The sequence below is a fragment of the Pundamilia nyererei genome, unplaced genomic scaffold, assembly GCF_000239375.1.
Source record: "Pundamilia nyererei isolate P.nyererei 1_Seehausen unplaced genomic scaffold, PunNye1.0 scaffold00054, whole genome shotgun sequence".
NCBI lineage: Eukaryota > Metazoa > Chordata > Actinopteri > Cichliformes > Cichlidae > Pundamilia > Pundamilia nyererei.
Window position 1 is genome coordinate 1,811,324 of NW_005187455.1, and position 18,565 is coordinate 1,829,888.

The 18,565-nt window shown below is 40.5% G+C and overlaps 1 protein-coding gene across 3 annotated transcripts in view; it reads right to left on the reverse strand.

Moving 5' to 3' along the window:
- Window positions 1-18,565, reverse strand: part of peli1b (pellino E3 ubiquitin protein ligase 1b) — a 48,926-nt gene that overhangs the window by 18,468 nt on the left and 11,893 nt on the right. For 2 of the 3 annotated variants that reach the window (XM_005733703.2, XM_005733701.2), the window contains exon 2: window positions 2,506-2,820. In XM_005733703.2, coding sequence (XP_005733760.1) covers window positions 2,506-2,588 — 83 coding nt within the window. In that variant the 5' untranslated portion in view covers window positions 2,589-2,820. Of the gene's footprint in view, window positions 1-2,505; window positions 2,821-5,283; window positions 5,524-18,565 lie in introns of those variants that run through there. The other variant, XM_005733702.2, reaches the window with a different exon arrangement.

The following is an 18,565-nucleotide window of genomic DNA, read 5'->3' on the forward strand; positions in this document are numbered from 1 at the left end:
TGCCGGTGATGTCTTTACTTGACTGTGATAGGTCAAAACGCCTGCTGTGGTGCTAATGTGAGGGTTAGATGCTCAACTCCCACAGTGACCACTCACAAAACACATGCAGTTTCAATGAACCCTGCAAAGGTTTAAAGAGCAGCCTCAGTTGCTGCACAGTATGTATTTGCTCATGTCATGGAGCAGTGAGTGCCTGTGTTGACCTTTAAAAAAGGGAGGCCTGACCTAGAATCAAAAAACTAGGAGCGGAAAAAGCACAGCAAAACGGAAAACTGGGGTTCTCCCTTGTAAAGCCATTGAACTGAGTTTACTGCTCACTGCGGTTTTCCACTAGGGAAAATTTCCACGGTCATCTCCCTGACAATGCTGCTCTAGCACAACCCAGAACAACAAACTGTGAGTCAGCTGTGGATCCAACTATGTGTGTGTGTGTGTATAAGACATGAAAAATGTGCGCTCTATGCTCATAAATGTGTGTGCGTGCATGTGCATGTGCATGTTTGTGCGTCTATGAACGTGCATGTAAGGAGTCTTTCCGACATCTGCATTCCTCTGTGGAGTGGGCTGGGACAGGGACCAGAGTGGAATGCCCCTTTGGGGAATAAACAGGAGATACATACAGATAGAGGAAGTCCTCCACTGTTGGTTGTTACTGGAGAAAGTGTGTGCAGTTAGAGTTATGCGTCTTCTATGCTGAAGATGCAGGGTGGAGTGAAGGGTTTTTCCTACAGCTGACTATGTGGACTTGACTCAAAACAAATCTCAGCATCCACTGATCTAGTAACGCATCAAGCAATGTGGGTACTGTCATGTTCAATAAGTCCAAAGCACCAGATCTGTGTGTTCTCAGTGCATGACCCTGTGTGGATAAAAATATCCCCACTGTTTATGCTGCTTTGTGGAAACACATTCCTTTTGTTTCTTTTTGGCATCTTTTCAAAAGAATCATTCTAAGTGTGTCAGAAAATACCCACAGATAAACTGACCAATCAAAGTACCTTTAAAATTTCACTGTATTTCTCTTGCAACCCCTATTATGTTTCTATAATTCTCTTCAGCAGAAATCAGCTGAACAGTAAAAACATTATTAAGCTGCAACATGTTGCCGGTTCTTTGGTGCTTTTTAAAAGTTCTTTAGTTTTTGGGGGTTTTTTTTTTGGTTTTATATCTATAAGATGGTTTAGGTGACATGAGGGTAATGAGGCTGCATTAGCCAACTTATTAGCTCAGAAAGGGAGCAACTTAGAGCGCCAACATTTATAGAAAAGTCTGAATCAGTGTTGAATGATACATTACATTTCTGTAACCAACCACTGTCAGTCCAGCATCTAGAATGCCAGATAATAGCTGTGTAGCAAAACACAGTCAAAAAACAGAGCTTCATGGATTCCCCAAATCCATAACAGTGACTATACTCATCATGCATGAGCATGAAGGATATTGAGGTATTATCTGTCTGTGTTTTGAGGGTGAGTCTTGGTTTATGAAGCCAGATTAACAGTCCTAGAACTTACAGGCAGCAACCAACACATTTAATTATTAACCAACCATGAATCAGATTCTTTAAACACATCAACAAATTAAATAGAAATATTATAAATAATTTTCATGAATTTGACAACCTCTAAAAAAGTGACAGACATGAGAAAAAAGTGCACAAAAATTTTCCTTTGAAATTGAGGAAGACTTAAAAAATAAACATGATATTTTGAGTATTGAGGTGCCAGGGAATTTAACGAATAATTAGGCAGATTTGAATTTGAGCTTACTTTTTTATTACAATTATTATTCTAGCACCATGAAAACATTTCTGTTTTTTCACCATGCTGCAGTATTATTTGGCCTGTATGTGCTATTGGCTATGAAATAAAACGATATAAAGCTTTTATGAGGTGTTGTAAACGCATAAATGCAAAAAATATGGGTCATTTTAACCCACCGCTTGCTAGGCAGCATGATGGTGTTATGATACATCATGTGTACTTCAGCTTTTGTGGATATAACTGAGATGTTGCTGTCATGGAATTAAAGCTACAGCATGCTCTCATAATGTGCTGCAGGTGCATAATTGCAAAAATTAGGTCATTTGAGCCCATTACTATGTGGTTTCCAGGCAAACTGATGGTGTCCTAATAAATCATGAACTTTTGTGGGTATAAGTTAATATGTTGCTGTAGTGAAATAGAAACGATACACTGCTTTTACAAGGTATAGCTGCATAAATGCTAAAAAAAAAAAGGGTTGTTAGGCTGCTGTTAGGTGGTTGCTAGGCAATGTGACAATGTCATCATATCTGATATAGATAAGAACCTTTCTGGGCCTAAGATGTACCTGTGTCAAGTTTGGTTACTCAACTCCTGATCCTGTGGGAGGAATCGGCGGCCCAGACTCAAACACTTACTAATATAGTAAGAAGATTAACAGACAAAAATAACTGCATAAAAATAATACAAATTAAAAAATGTGTGTTCTGGATGTGAGGCTGAGTATCTGTCATCTGCTTACCCTAGCACAATGAGCTCTCCATACTTCACTGGCACTTTGGTGGAGGCGGTGGTGGAGATGTTTTCCTGCTCCGGGGAGTACATTGGGCACGGTTGATTGAGGTCTGGAGGAATTGGAGGCAAGGAACGATGGGTGAGATGCAACGGGGTCACGGGAGGAAGGAAGGGGCAACGAGGGGAAGGGAGGGGGTTGGTGCTGATCGAATGGAGCACTGGGGAGAATAAGGAGAAGAAGGAAGGGGAAGGGTCAGCTGAGCCTCAGCTCCACCCTGTCATGCTTCATGGGTCCGTCTCTTGTAGCTCCACTTGTTCTACACTGAAAAGTGACAAAGACACAAAGATTAGTGTGTTTACTCACAGACAGTCCTGGTATCAGATCATTTAGATACACACTTTTCTTTTTTCTGCAGTTTACTTTACTATTTTCACCTCAGGCTGCGAAGTAAAATGACCTTAAAGACTTTACAAAGTTGGGCATCCTTTCATCTTCACTTATAGAATAAACTACGAGTTTAAGATTTTAACAAGCCCTCAATCATGAGGCTGTCCTTTATAGGGGCTCCACATGTGTAAGTCATTTAATGCCACTTTAAATGAAGATTAATGAAATGACATTAAGACCAAATCTTTGTGTACGGGGATCAAAATTATAGGCGGCTGCAGCCACAAAACTTTGTAAATAAGACTTATAAATTAACCCCATAAAAGATGGTAATTAAAACAACAGAAGAAGCAGAAATGAAATAAACTGATCATTATAAATGAGACCAGAACCGATGACAGATGGAGATAGATGGAAATGATTTGGTAAGTTTTTCCTGAATCTTCACCAGTGTTGGTGTCGACCAGAAGAATATCCAGGCAGTCTGTTCCAGATTACACGAGGGGTCGAGCTGGTTCACAGTTTACAAGCATGTCTGGGCGATATTAAGGTCCCAGATGTTGCAGGGTCTTACTAACATCCACTAAAATTTTAAAATCAATTCTAAATGTAACGCAAAGCCAAAGTAATGACCTCAGAACAGGTGTCATATGGTTATATTTTCTTCTTCTTTTTAAACTGCGGAATCTCTGAAGTCAATTAAGATGCTCTTTTGATATTCTTTCGAATATCACGGCCATATTGTGACCATAATCAGTCCGTGTGGTCTGAATATGGTCACACTAGACAACCTTAAACTTCCGCAGATTAAATAAATAAAGGCAAATATCTACACCTTCACATGTCTGGATGGGAAATCTTTCTGCTGACTGATCTGGGTGTCTGCGTTAAGCGCTTTGAGTCATTTTCTGAAGTCAGCATTTATACACAACTTTCTAAATACACAGGAAATCAAAGAAAGGAGAAGAGAAAGAGAGTGTGTGTGAGAAAAGAAGGCATGAGAAAAATGGAGAGGATGGACTTCCTGTTACTTTAAATTTAACTCACGACCTTTCTTGTGTAAGTCCCCCTCTCTTCCAATTACAAGGTAAAAAAAACAAAAAAAAAACAGCATGCAAATCTTTCCAAATAAGAATATCATCACGTCAAATCCAGGCAACCCTCCACATATGAAGCAGAATATTCCCTGAGTGCCTATTTGCTTAGAGAGCGCATGAATAAAGTATAGGAAGTAAAGTGTTTTGATGAAGAGTGGGGGTAGATTTGTTGTTTCTCAGTACTCTTAGTGAGGCTAATACAGTCCCAAAAGACTGAGCGTTAGGTTCACGCAGAGGCCTTCCAAATAAATATTTAAGGCACAATGCCCTATTTAGTTTGAACTAAAGGCAACAGTTATATGAGCACTTGTGGAGCATCAGAGTACACCATTTAAAATCAAATCGAGCCCGAATCCAAGGACGTGGCTTGTAGTTGATAATTAAACAACTCACAAAAACTTCCTTTAATAGACTAGACTTGTTTTAGGACCAAAGTTAGAAGAGATTCATCTTTGCATAAGACTAAAACACCAGAGGCATCAGTACCACTGGCCTCTGTCCAGAAAATAAAGCTTGTTCCAGGAGTTGGTTTTCTTTAATCTGAGATCAACTGGCCACTAAATTGCTATCGAAGGTTTTTGTTATTACAGATGTGTCTGACCTGACTGCAAGCCCTCAACTTGTGGTTAGAATTACTTACTTAGTGATTCTTAGTTTGTTAAATAAAGTCTGAATTTGTAGCACCAAAACCACTAATAACAGGTGTCCTATGCAGCATGGCATAGGTGAGCGCCTAAGCCATGCTGCAGTTAAACTGCTGTCCTGCAGAAATTACCTAACTATTTGAGCAGAAATTTCTTAATTTCTGTTTCAGATGTACAAGGTTTCAACTGGAATCTAAATGCAAGTAGCAATGCAATCTTTGTGATTTTCGCAGAGTTGTCACAGTCAATCACCATATTCTCACATGTAAGATTGCCACCTTGAGCCATGCAATCACAAACTGACAGCAGAGCCACTTTGCCACACCAAAGTGGCTTTGAAGACAGAAGCTGACTATGAATGTTTGCAGACCTGGTTTCAATCTCTTAAGCAATCATCTCAAAGGCAACAAAACTGCACACTCACGCCACACGGTCGTAAAACCTCTGCTCGTGCCACGCTCTCCAATTACGCCAAGTCCCCATACCACCAGCATCAGTAGCCTTCTATAGGCAAGCTGGCCATTAAAGCACTTTTACACTGTACATTTCTCTCTGCCCTGCTGTTATCACAGATGTGTTTAACTCGCTTGTCATCCTAACAGAACGAATTATCACAGTAACAAGTGTCAAATGTATTGTGAATGAGGTTTTCTTACCTCTGGAACAGAATCTGGAAGTTCAGAGGAAAGCTTTTTATGGAAAGGCATCTCTCATCAAACTATTCCAGAAATGAAAAAGCTACTTCCCAAAATATATATATAAAAAAAAGATGTTCTGCTGTTAAGAACAGTGCACACATGAAATAGAACGCACAGTACCATGCTGTGCAAAACAAAGTCTGATATGATTTGTTGCCCTCACTTTTAGAAGTCTGCTGATTACGCCTACAGCTCATATGCTCAGTGGGTTACTAGGAGGAAGATGCCTCTTTGCGCTAAATGGTAGATGCATACACATAAACAGTTCCCACACAGAAACAGGAAGTCAGAGTGTTTATACCACCACAAGCGCCGCTTTCAGGCCGATCAGTTGTGACAAGCTGTGGGTATCAGTGGTGCACCCAACTCTCATTTTTTCTACTGCTTCGACATGTCATGTGCAAATTAAGCTCGCAGTAGCTCAAAACGTTACCTGGAGACGAGTAAATATTACAGCAGAGAGCATGGGGAAACACTGCATTGTGGTTTACACTTGAGTGGCAGTTTCTAGAGGTGAGAACACATTTACATAATTTAGTTCACTGGTGAAGAAAGGCTTTCCCAGGTTCAGCTTTGGGCAGCTTTTAATGCCCCAGAAACCTACTTCTTGGTCTTGCTGACAGTAATCTGATCTCTCATGATAACATGAGAAAAAATAACATGAGGGAGGAGTTGGTATTTTAAGTACTCAGATGAGGGCATCACAACTAAGATTTTTAGGAGCTAGACGCTTTACATGCTAAATGCTCATGCAGTCATAAACTGCTTTACAAAAAGATCCATGTAGCCACAGTGATATTACTCACTGGTTTCGGACCACGTTCTCTATTATTTTTTGGAGCCAGAGGTGACCATATTTAGATGCCTGACACCTACCTTTGTCATGACACCTATTCATCAGATAGATAAACTCTAGTATTCAAGTGGATGAGCTCAACCTGTGAGCTTTCTAAAGCTCTAAAGTTGGGTATTTTAAAATGAGTGTCTATGGGGAATGACAGTAGGCAGCAAAAGATGGATGCAGTTACCATGATGTTCCCCACAAAACCTCAAAATCTGTTTTTTTGCCACCATCTTGGCGTTGTGAAACCAGATGTGACAAGAATGAGGGGGACTATGTTGGTTAATGGTGGTGGTTAACAACTTGTGAGTGACAGGCAACTGGGAAATCCTCCTTTCTGAAACTTCAATATGACTGGAAATGAGTGATGTCATGGCCCAGGACTGCTTTGCCATAGAATCCTATAAGATGAGAGCCCCTTTTTGCAACCACAGACATCACTTCTTTGTGGCCAATAAAAAGAGCTTGAGTTTAACTCATGTCTTGTCTTTTTGAAAACTAAAAAACAAAAATTTGGTCCACCCCAAGGATCGGGTCCCCCGACACAAACAGAGTAATATAGTGTACGCTGTTAAGTGCCAGGAGGATTGCTAGGATTAATACATCGGGGAAACCAAACAACCTTTGGCTAAGCGGATGGCACAACACAGAAGAGCCACCTCGTCAGACCAGAACTCTGCAGTCTATTTACACCTACAGACTAGTGGACACTCTTTTAATGATGAGGATGTACACATCCTGGACAGGGAGGAACTCTGGTTTGAGCGGGAAGTCAAGGAGGCGATTTAGGTGAAAAGGGAAAGACCATCTCTGAATCGAGGAGGGGCCCTAAGGGTACATCTTTCGCCATCTTGCAATGCTGTGATTGCAGCCTTTCCCCAACTCTCTTTGAATCGTACTCATGGCCATTGATCAGTGGTCTTTGATCAATGAGCTTTGATCAGTGGTTGTTGATCAATGGTCATGAGCATTTGCATATTAATGAGCAAGGAACTGCTCTCACAGCCCATTGTTCCTTCAGTGGTGCTGGTTTCAGTCATTATGTAAATGTACTGTTTATAAGATTGGGAAAACCTGCAGTCAGCTGAGACAGAAGAAGTCACTTGGATGAGTGACGAAACGTTTCTCCCGCTGAAAACGCTACGTCCAGATGAACACAATCAACTTTTTGGGATTTGAAAACTATTGTTACTAGACACAGACAACGCAGCAATATTCAGTGTTAGTACATCTGGTACCAAGCTGGGACTACACATTATTTTTATCTGATACAATGGTCACAGTGTCAGATTAGCTGATTATTGTATTTGACTGAGAACTTGGTAATAAAAAAGACAACTGGTGACGACTGTGTGCTCACAGATCTCTGTGGAAGAGTCACAAAAATTCCAACGTGCTGTATCTGGTTCAGAGTAGACAATATCAAATGATCAGGCACGTCATTTCACCCCATCAGAAAGATTATGACTTACTTAGATTAGCCAGAACTGTTGTGGCATAGCTGACACTTGAAGAGCAGAGTTCAGCAGGTGCTGAGAAGAGCAGTGAATCCTCTCAGCTTATCCCGACACTAGACACTACTGTGAAACTAGATGCAGCCCACATGCTCCTCTTACAGAAGAGGTTAAACCCACTAACCCTAAACCTCGACTCTGAATTATCAGCACACATGAAAACACACGTCTTACTGTACAAAAACACACACACACACACACACACACACACACACACACACACACACACACACACACACACACACACACACACACACACACGTTTGCACAATCAGCAGTGCTGAGCAAACTGTTGGCTGACTCACTGGGAATTGATTTTTTTCCAATGGATCTAGACGTTGAAAACAAAGCAAAAACAGGTCAGGATTGCTGTGGGTTTCATTACTGGAAGCGGCTCCAGGGTGTTGATCTTTCTGTCTCAGCTCAGAAAAACCAGTAGCTGCCTCTTCAGGAACAAAAACTGCGCATTCTGGTTTTTTCTTAAAACACGACCGAGGTAATGGTGAAAAGTGAGGTGGGATTTGCGGTGCTGGATGCACATTTATGGACTCAGCCATGTTCAAACAAAGCTACACTAAATGGACAGCAAAGTGGACCATAACGAACAAACACAATCATTTAATCTGAAAGTTATTTTCTGGCTAATAGATTAATCATTTGCTCTACAGACAAAAACTCTGCAAATCTAATATTTTGTCACTGCTGGCATCTTCACATACTCACTTTACATGTCTTTAAAAACAAATGGGTGCTTTCACTCAAGAAAAAAACTGGGCAACGATAAAGAGTGCTGCGGATTCATTTTCTGGCAGCTCTTCTCTGCTTTAATTTGGTTTAAACAATTTGTTAATCTGCCCACATCATTTGCTTAAAGAATCATCTTTCTGAGGAAAATAAATGCATTTTGTATTACCGACTAATAATATCCATAAACTGGAGGAGCTGAGGGGGAGCAAACTGTTTAAAAAGGACGTCCCCTGTACACATACGTTGCATACACTGCATGGGCGTGTATATAATTTTTTTAATGTGTGTCTGACTAAGCTCTCGGCCTCTGCAGCTTCATGACATAGAGCTCCGTGTGGCTGCATGCCAAGTGCTGCTTAGCGACCGAGACACAGTCCTACAACAATAGGGCCAGATCTCAGAAAGGCTGACTTTGCTGGCCGGGGTCACTGCTTGTAACGGCGAGCTGCTGACAGCGAGAACAGAACCCTCAAAATCAAAAGCCTTCTGAAAAGTTTACTTCATGAAGGCACCTGCTATTCTCACCAAAAGAGCTCAACACATGATGAACACACACCAAATTTTTCATATTTGCATGCAGGATAGCAGCTGTACTTCTTCTTTTTAATGCATCGCCAACTTAGCAACAGTGCAACATGTCAAACTGTGCTATTTAGTGTATGCCATTGAGCAACACAGAGCCGTGCCCAGTGAAACCGAGCTTGCATCAGCCCCCCACGCCACACACTTAACAGAGATCTCTGCAGGATTTGAATCCAGCACAATGCTTTCGTGTTGAGTTAAAATGTGTGCAGTTCTTAAAAAGGGTTGTGTTATGGTAAGTTAAAGGCTGACACACTTTCAGGATCACAAAGCACAGCTTTGTTGAAACAAACAACATAACTACAGAGGCAGCGTGTTTCTCGGCTGGCAGGTCAGGAACCTGAAATGGGTCAGAAAATAGAACTAACAGGGTCGTTCCTGCTTCAGGAACTGCTATTGCTGACCACTTGGTAAATAAAACTGTCTATTAGATAGAGTAAATGGACCCCAGTTTAATGGAATGGTTTAAGAAAATAATCTTATTACAGTTCCAATGACTTTTCTTTGGCTCTGTATGCAGGAAATCCCTTAACTACTCCGCAAAGTCTAGTGCATGACTGAGTGAGAAGGCAGGTCCTGATATGCATGAGCTGCTGGCCTAAGGCCTTCAGCTTGGCTCATGTGAAAACACCTCCCAAAACGGACACTTATCTACATATTAGTGACATTTTTAAGGGATTTAAATTCCTACTTTGGTGCCACAATTCCTACATGCAGCCCTAATGAAATCCCAACAGAGACAGACTTCAATATAGAAGCTAAAAGTGCAGTGTTATTCTATTATCTAATCTAAAAACCCAAATGAAGGCATGTTATTGTTTGAGCGTATGTTTTAGGTGGAGGTCCTGACTATACATTAGCAAGATTTGTCAAGAAAAGATGCTCAAGAGGACACAGAAAGACTAAAGAAGGACTTTGGACACCTAAGATTGATTAGGAAGGAAAGAAAACCAGGACCTCCTACAGTGCAGCATCTTCATTACTGGAAAGCGGTAATGAAATCCTCCTGGCAAAGTGGGTCATCCGATCAATAAATAATCACAGATGTCTGGTACAGAGTCAAAGGGGATGGCATGTTTTAGCCCTTTTGGACTAGATGAGGTATTTAATATGAAATACCTGTTGCTTTGTGAAAAGATAACCTGGACTTTGTCGGTTTTTTAGTGTGAAATTGTACAGAAATAGAGAGGAGATCTTTAAATTCCAGTTTTAGAAAATTCAATTTTTTTTTACTTCCCCTTCATCTTAATAGCAAAGATGAAAGCTGCATTTGATGCTACTATAATCCAACACAGTGTATGGCGATGCTAAATTTTTTAATAACTGAGTCTCTGAAATAAAATCCACCTCATATTACTGTTCTTGAAAACACACAAACTGCCCGGGTATTCTGCCTGCTTGCTTAAAAGGAAATATAATCCAATGCAGGCTGAAAATAGGTAACTGTTGTTTTGTTAGTTTGGGCTTCTGTGTAAAAACGAGAATTCTACGTGAGGAAAGAAATAAGCTCATCTCATCACTTGTGGCTCCTGTGATCTTAATCAAAGCTCTTTGTGACGAAGGTCATCATATGCCTAATCATCCCAATATTACTGGCTCTCACCACATCCTCAAACGCTGAGGCTTTTAGGCATCTCACACCTTTCATGTTTCCTATGAGTGGCGTGCAAGCGAGGAGCTTTGAGCTCCCCAGCTGTTTCGTGCTGAGCAGCAGAATCATGTGCGCTTCAAAAGCTCGCAGCTTTTTAAAAAACAGAATCTCTCCCTCCGCCATCGGGCCGAGAAGCAGCGACATGAGGGGGGCTTTAACTTCTTTCCATCATGTGTGCATAAAATCAGAAATTCTAATGCACCGCGCTAGTGTGAACTGAATTTTCCTGCATCTCGAGCCCAGAGCTCACTTTACAGAAAGGTGCTAAGTTCAAGACAACAGTGCCAAAGTCAACTCTGCATTCAAAGAACCCAGAGTCACATCTGAAGTCAGAAAAATAGACACATAACATGATGTGCACTACTGTACTGTCAGTCGGTGGAGTATGGTTAGAGAAACTGCTGAATCTGCACACAAGCAGCTGGGAACAAATAAGACAGAGTAGGGAGAGGTGAGACGTCTTCTTAAATGCAAACATCGCTGCTCAAGCAAAATATCCAAAAGTCTTCATTTTAGTGCTTAAAAGGATTGATCAATCAGTTATTTATGATTGCCCCTTAACTCTGAGCAGTAGGGCTGTGCGATATGACCAAAATCTCATATCCCGATAACGATATAAATCACAAAAATGTAACATTTTCTGTAAATTCTGTGAATCTCGTGCAGCTCGACTTGCGGGAAGTGTTTCCAGCTGCACGTCATGTAGCTGAGTCGAGTGTTTTAACCGATGCATGAAACGAGACATTTTTAGACATAAGTTGTGAAGGCCGCCGTTTTCTTTGTGAGTATTTATTACACGGCGTGCTGCAGGGAAAAGCCTGTTCTAACGTTTGAGTCTAAGGTTTATTTTTTAGCACCTGGCCGCTCTTTTTTACTTCTCATCCGTAAATAATCTGCTCTTTCACGTGATTCAGTTTATTTTGAAAAGTCTCAACAGGATCTTGTGCTTTATTGTGAAAGGTTTATGTGGAACATAAACAAGCGGACACGCGATGGTGTCGTTGTTGCTAACAACAACGCATAAAAACAGGCGCTTGTCCGTCCGTAGTGTGGTTATATTAAATATAAGAGAAAGAGAGAACTTCAAGAAATTAATATAGCCACTCCAGTGACCATCAAAACGACGAAAAAAATATTGCCGTAAACAGTTTATTTTGCAACACCACGAAACAAACAATATCGTAAAATGAAGGATAGACGTTTTTATAACGTCATCCGATATATATCGTTATATCGAACAGCCCTACTGAGCAGACTTATTTAGTCTACTTACTGCAATAGAAAAGTGAAAAAACTGTTGTAAACAGAGAACACGGCAATGTAGAGCAGCAAGAGAGATACTCGGTGGTGCTGAAGGACAGCCGTGCTGTGACAAACGTTTTAGCTCTGATTGCAATCTGTGCTGAAACCTTTTTATGTCACAGGTGAAAGCTCTTGAAACCGTGATGCTTACAAGTGAAATATCAGAAACCCACAGCAAATGAAAAACATCACGATATTCTGAGCTACTTCAGAGATACAGTGGGTGTTGTCCTACTTTCCAACTGAATTTACAAAAATACTTTATTGGTACAAGTGTTGGTTTATGGTAATGTCAGTAAGACACCTGCTCCCACCCACTGTGCCGTATTTCTAGGTACCAGCCTGAACATCAAAGATGGTTACAGTGCAGCAAAACCAAAGAGGGTTCCCATCAACCAAAGAATGGTCGAATGCATGAGCAGGTTTTTTTTTAACTGTTTTTTAGATGCCTCTAAATTCTCATATAGAAATGATTTTTTTCCCCTGCACAAGTAACCTTCTTTAGTACAGATTTAAGGATACCATCAAGATAGAGCACAAAGGAAGTTTATAAATATTCATTGTGCTTTTTCTAAAGTGAATTAAAATCTTTGCATCCTCATCCAGTGGCTAATCATCTCACACCACCAAGAATGTGAAAAACAAAACTCTTTGTCCCCGTCACACTCCCAATCTGCCTAACCTGCGTTCTGTATGGAAACCAGGGTAAGCTTCTTGAGCTCAGCAGAGCAGCGAAAACAAATCTGAGTGCAGAAGCTCGTGGCCTTGAGGAATGACCTTCACAGAGAGGAGGTTATTGCTGCTGTGGTCAAAGCCCCTCGCTCATAGCTGCAAATTTGAAATGTAATTCCTGCTACTATCCAAAGTGCAGAAGCACATTTCTGTCATAACATTATTCACTCGAGTGAAGTGCAAATGTAAATCTTATATGTAACTACGGTGACGGCCTGCACCAGCCATCACGGGGCCTGAAATTCATATTTCCAAACCGAGAGGAGTATTTGGCCTTAAATGCTTCCCGCAAAAGGGATTTATACACTTTGAGGGTGTTCCAGCACCCTATAAGGGAATAAGGCGGGCAACTTGGGCAAGACGAAGCATGGTTCTACCATCTCCTCTCACTGATCTGTCAGTTATTTTCTATATGATGACATAATCATTGAGTTAATCTTATTAAGAGAAATAACATATTTCTTCAAAAATATTACTTTAAGGACAAGTTTGTAAAGTATTTTAACTCAGTCATTTTAAGTTGTCCTAAAATATGACAGAATAACAAAAATTGATACAAAAGTTGTAAAATGGGAAACCTTTGCTGACACAATGGCAGCAATATTTTGTCTTAAGAAAGCAACTTAGGGGGCTTTAGTGTAGAACCTTCTTGTGTACTACAAAGCAGCCACTGTAGACTTCAAGAGTCGGGTTAAACATTTACAATTAGGTAAAAACACCTATTAAACAAAGCATAAGAAAAAAAGAGAACAGCGTCAAGCTTACAACTGTGATTTTTATTTTCCTAGAAGAATCTCGATGTGGGGGAGGAGTCAGATGGCTCAAATCACAAACCTCAAACACCAGCTGGTTGATGGAAGAGCCAATTTCTCAGCCGACTCAAAATGTTAGCTGTCTGCCAGATTATGATTTCTAATTAAAAAAGGTTTTAAAAAAAAGAATAAAAACACAAGGATTGCAGCTGATCAGGGAGACCAGAATGAGTCTAACTTTCAGCGAGCTGATGAGAATAATTTCTGCCTCTTTACCTTTAATGAGAGCCGACAAGATGTTTGTTTGAATAAATTATTAGCTCAGCCTTTTCACATCCAAAGAGCAGTGAGAAGGCCTTTTCCGCAACTAACCCATCACACGATTAATCTTTGCAGCATCAGGTCAAAGTGCTAATAATCCAGACGCTGACGCCCACAAACAAATTACAACCAAATGTGAAAGAACAAGTTTGATGCAGATGGCGGTGTAAACATAACAATAAAAAAGCCTCACGGGTCTTGACATCAGTCGTCTCTTTATGGCTTTCAAAGAAGGAAAGAGCTTGAGATGAAAGGCTTCCTGCAGGTTCTTGGAATGTCTTTCATTGTTTTTCCAAATGGTGACTAAAACAGAGCATTATCCAGCACATCATGCTGGAGCTTTTACGACCGTAGAAAAAAAAAGGAGGACTGCAGAGTCTTGACCATAAACCTCATCCTCGTAAGTGCTGTTGGTCTTAAAAAACCAGTTTCATCCTAACAAGACCCAATAACAAGTCAAATCATGTGTTAACCCTACAAATTATGGTTAAGTATTTTGGAGAGTTCCGTTTGGGTGTGGGAGGTTGTGTGTGGGAATTTTCTAATCCACTGTGAGCGTTTGTGTGAAGTGAAATGCATTTGTGTGGGCGCAGGCTTGTTTTCGGGGTCTACTCTTCAGTGTGCATAGCTGCACGGGTGGGTCAGTTGAGGAAGATTAGTTTGCACACTGGGAAGATTAGATGCTCGATGATTCAGAAAGTGATCTGGGAAGCAGGAGGGTGAGCAAACGTGATGATAGATTCTCTCTCTTTTCTTTCTGTCTGTGTTTTCCTTTGTCAGCATGGTTAGATCAATGGACATGAACAGCTGGTGTTAACATTACAGGACATGAAAAGAAAGGAAAGAGGAGGAGAACTCTAAGGAAGTCACCCGGGACATGGCACGGAAATGGACTCTGTGAAAGGTGTACACTGTTTGTTCTCAGGAGTGGCCTTCCACTTATGTCTACACTTAAGAGTCCTCAGTCCAGCGCCATGCTTTTTGGACTAGAGTAGCTCTGCACAATTCACAATTCAAAATGATCCCAATTTAATTAAACTGGGCCCCTCAGTTAATACTGTATCAGGAATAGACACACACTCACCAGACACTTCCTTAGGTACACCTGCTGATAAAAAAAAAAATCTATTCAGCCAATCACATGGCAGCAATTCAGTCCATTTAGACACATAGTCATTTTCAAAAGTCATTGTCCCGTTGGAGTTCAAACCGGGCATCACAATAATGAGGAAAGATGATTGGTCGTTAATGCCAGATGGCATCCGAGTATTTTAGAAGCTGCTGATCTACTGGGATTTTCCCACACAACCATCTCTAGGGTTTTTGGACATTTATAGAAAATGTCCAAAAAAAGAGAAAATATCCAGTGAGCAGCAGTTCTCTGGGTGAAAATGCCTCGCTGATGCCAGAGGCCAGAGGAGAATGCCCAAACTGCTTCAAGCTGGCAGAAACTCAAATAACCACTTGTTACAACCAGGGCATGAAGAAGAGCATCTCTGAACACAAAACACACATTAAATGTTGAAGCAAAACCACTCCTGTCAGCTAAGAACAGGAAACTGAGGCTACAGTTCACACATTTCAGTTTCTATGGTTCGGTCAGAATTTGGCACAAACAACATGAAAGCATGGATCCATCCTGTTTTGTATCAAATGGTAAATGGACTGATTCTTATATAGCGCTTTTCTACTCTCCCGGAGTACTCAAAGCACTCTATACAACATGCCACATTCACCCAATCACACCCATTCACACAAGCACTTTCTTCTAAGCTTTTTACTGCTTCCTAACTAACATTCATAGACATTAATACTCCGATGTATGTATTGGAGAGCAACTTGGGGTTAGTATCTTGCCCAAAAATACTTGGCATGCAGACTGGAGGAACCAGGGATTGAACCTCGAACCTTCCAATCAGTAGACTTGCTCTACCTCATGACCTACAGCCACCCAACATCAACAATTCAGGCTGCAGGTGGTGGCGTAGTACACTTTGGGCTCCTTAATACCAACTAAGCATCATTTAAATGCCAAACCCATCTTCTCATGGCTGCTTCCAGCAGGATGCCACACCATTTCACGAAGCCAAAATCAAATTCAAAATGGTCCACCTTTCTGGCACCTTACTAAATCAATGCCATGAAGAATTAAGGCAGCTGTGAAGACAAAAGAGTCCAACCTGCTACTAGACAGGTGGACCTAATAACCTGTCTGGTGAGTGTTATTAAAAATAAACAAAAAAAACCCCCCACAAGTCAAATTGTAGATGCATTCTGAATACTTTATCTTATTAACTGTTATCTAAAGGTGAGATAAGCTTAATGGTTCAATACAAACATGTACATTAACTGGCACATCTCTACTCGCTGCTTTCTCAGAACATGCACGACTGACCACATGTAAAACAGAACATTGAAGGCTTTGAAATGGTATGAGTAACGATGAGTCTTGCTCAAAAGCAGTAAATTTTTTACAGAGTGGAGAGATGTTCCAGAGGACCGCTGGTTATTGTCCAAACTGACTGGATGATGCTTCGAGACAAAATCTCAAAATCTGCCTGCGCTTGGCAAATGCCGAGCGTTAATTTTCCGTGCTGCTCACACTCTCCTTCAGTGGTGTGACTTGGATTTAAGAAATAGGGCTACAACACCTCCTACAATGTAAAATTTAAATTCTTACAGTTAATGTAAAGATTTTTTATGTTCACAATTAGCTCATTATCAGTCCATTTCTCTATCTATTAAACTTATTTCTAATCAAACTGATTTTTTCTGGTCATAAAATAAACCCCCAAAGAGTACATGAGAGTTATTTCCATCCAGAGAAACTATAATCCAAGACGACCTTGTGTCTGGGAAATTCACGGCTGATGCAATGCTACAGAAAATTAGTGTAGTGTGAATTACATCACCTACAGCTCAGCTGGGTGTACACACAGAGATAAGACGGCATTATCAATAGCAGTCAAAGTGGGAATTCCTAACACGTGCTGCTGAGTGGTAGTTTCAGCAATAAAACTGAAATAAAATTACTGTTTGTAAGGCTGGGAGTGGTTTAAATGTATTTTAATTTCAATGTTATTCTGAGGCTAAAGAAATACAGGACCTCACAGGACCATAGGATCATTTCTGTTGGGATTAGACATGCCTGCAGCTCGGCCTGCTTGAAAGTGATTTACACCGAGCCAGTGTGTCGATGCACACAGGAAGTCCCAATTCCCTGCTCTCTCACAGACAGGCACACACTTATCGTGTTCAGGGGTCCCTGGAGGTGCTCTCCAGTGTGCATCTGTGTGTGGTCCAGTATTTACACCATGATGGATGAACACATAGTGTCAGGCTAGAATCACATGAGCCCCATGACGCTGCTCGACAGGGAGAAGATAAAAAACAGTGGGCACAGTAAGGCAGACAGCGAGTCTGTCCAGCTCAGAGGAAACTGGAGACAAAGGGTGGCAAGTTCAGTTAACCTCCAGGTTTAACTTCTAATAATGAAGCTAAAACACACTTTAACAGAAACTCAACACACTATAACTTTATACTGCACACATTACAAAACTCTTTGTACAGATATATTGGGCAAATCCATGGACAGCTCCTCTGTTTCGTTTTTAGTTTTGGTGGTCTCTTTCCTTTGAATTTAACTCAATAAGTTGTAATTTGTCCAAATTATACATGTTCTTTCTGTATATTAGTTCTGCTTCTCAAAAGACAGGGCAGTTACCCAAAAATGATCGTCTTTTGTTGTGGTCCAGTCAACTGGTGTCTAAAAGCTCATATTTTACACCTAGACCAAAAACTTTGCGTGTGGTTGTGTGCCCAGATCAAATAATATGATGTTATTCCCACAAGCTAAATTATTTTAACTCTTTTGACTCATTTTAGTTAATCTGGTTTAAACTGAAATGTTGAATTGATCCTGCCTGGTTGGGAAATTTATCAGTGAACCTTGATTTTGCAGTCCAACGTTGAAAGAGAGACAAATTTAAAGAAATTCAAAACAAAAGAGAAAAAAAATCCAGGATCTAGGTTTTACTGCAGGGTAATTGTGAATTCCTCCCCAAGCTTGCAAGTCTACTCGTCATCTCATCATGAGGATAATTTAATCACTACCCAATCAATAGAATCCCATCAGCTATCACCTAATGTATCAGACCAGTGTTTCCTGCTTTTCAATATTGCCAGTGTATATCTGGATAATTAATAAGTAGGCCACGACTTCCTGTTCTTTATAGCCCAAATACAAATGCTCATTAATTTTGTAAAAAGGCCATTTATCATCTACTGACAGCAGATGGTTTTGAGACTGTATTTTGGCCACTGTATCCCTCTTTTGATTTACATATGCACTGTTTACATGCATGCAACAAAAGCCCACCCAGGTGTCGTCCATAAATACCAATTGGAAGACGAACAAAAATCAAAAAAGCTCCCGGTACCAAAAACTGAATATTCATATTCATATATCAGTTTATTGTAACTGACTGCTGCAAAATATATGACTTCACTGGATCTCATTTGGTTTTGTTTGTCTTAATCATGAAAGCTGAGCAGAATTGTGATTTACACAAGAAGGGAGACTCAGCCAAAGACCATTAAAGTAAATGTGAATAAGCAGCAGACATACACGACTAGCTCAGGATGGTGCACATATGCTCTCTAGTATGGCAAATAAAAAAATAATTAGCTTCAGCCCATCTGTCATTTTGTATGTGAGGTAGAGTTAAATTTCCTCCCTTTTTATGGAAACATATTAGAAGACATCCATTTTCTGTGGTGTTTGGGCTTTCTGGAGTAA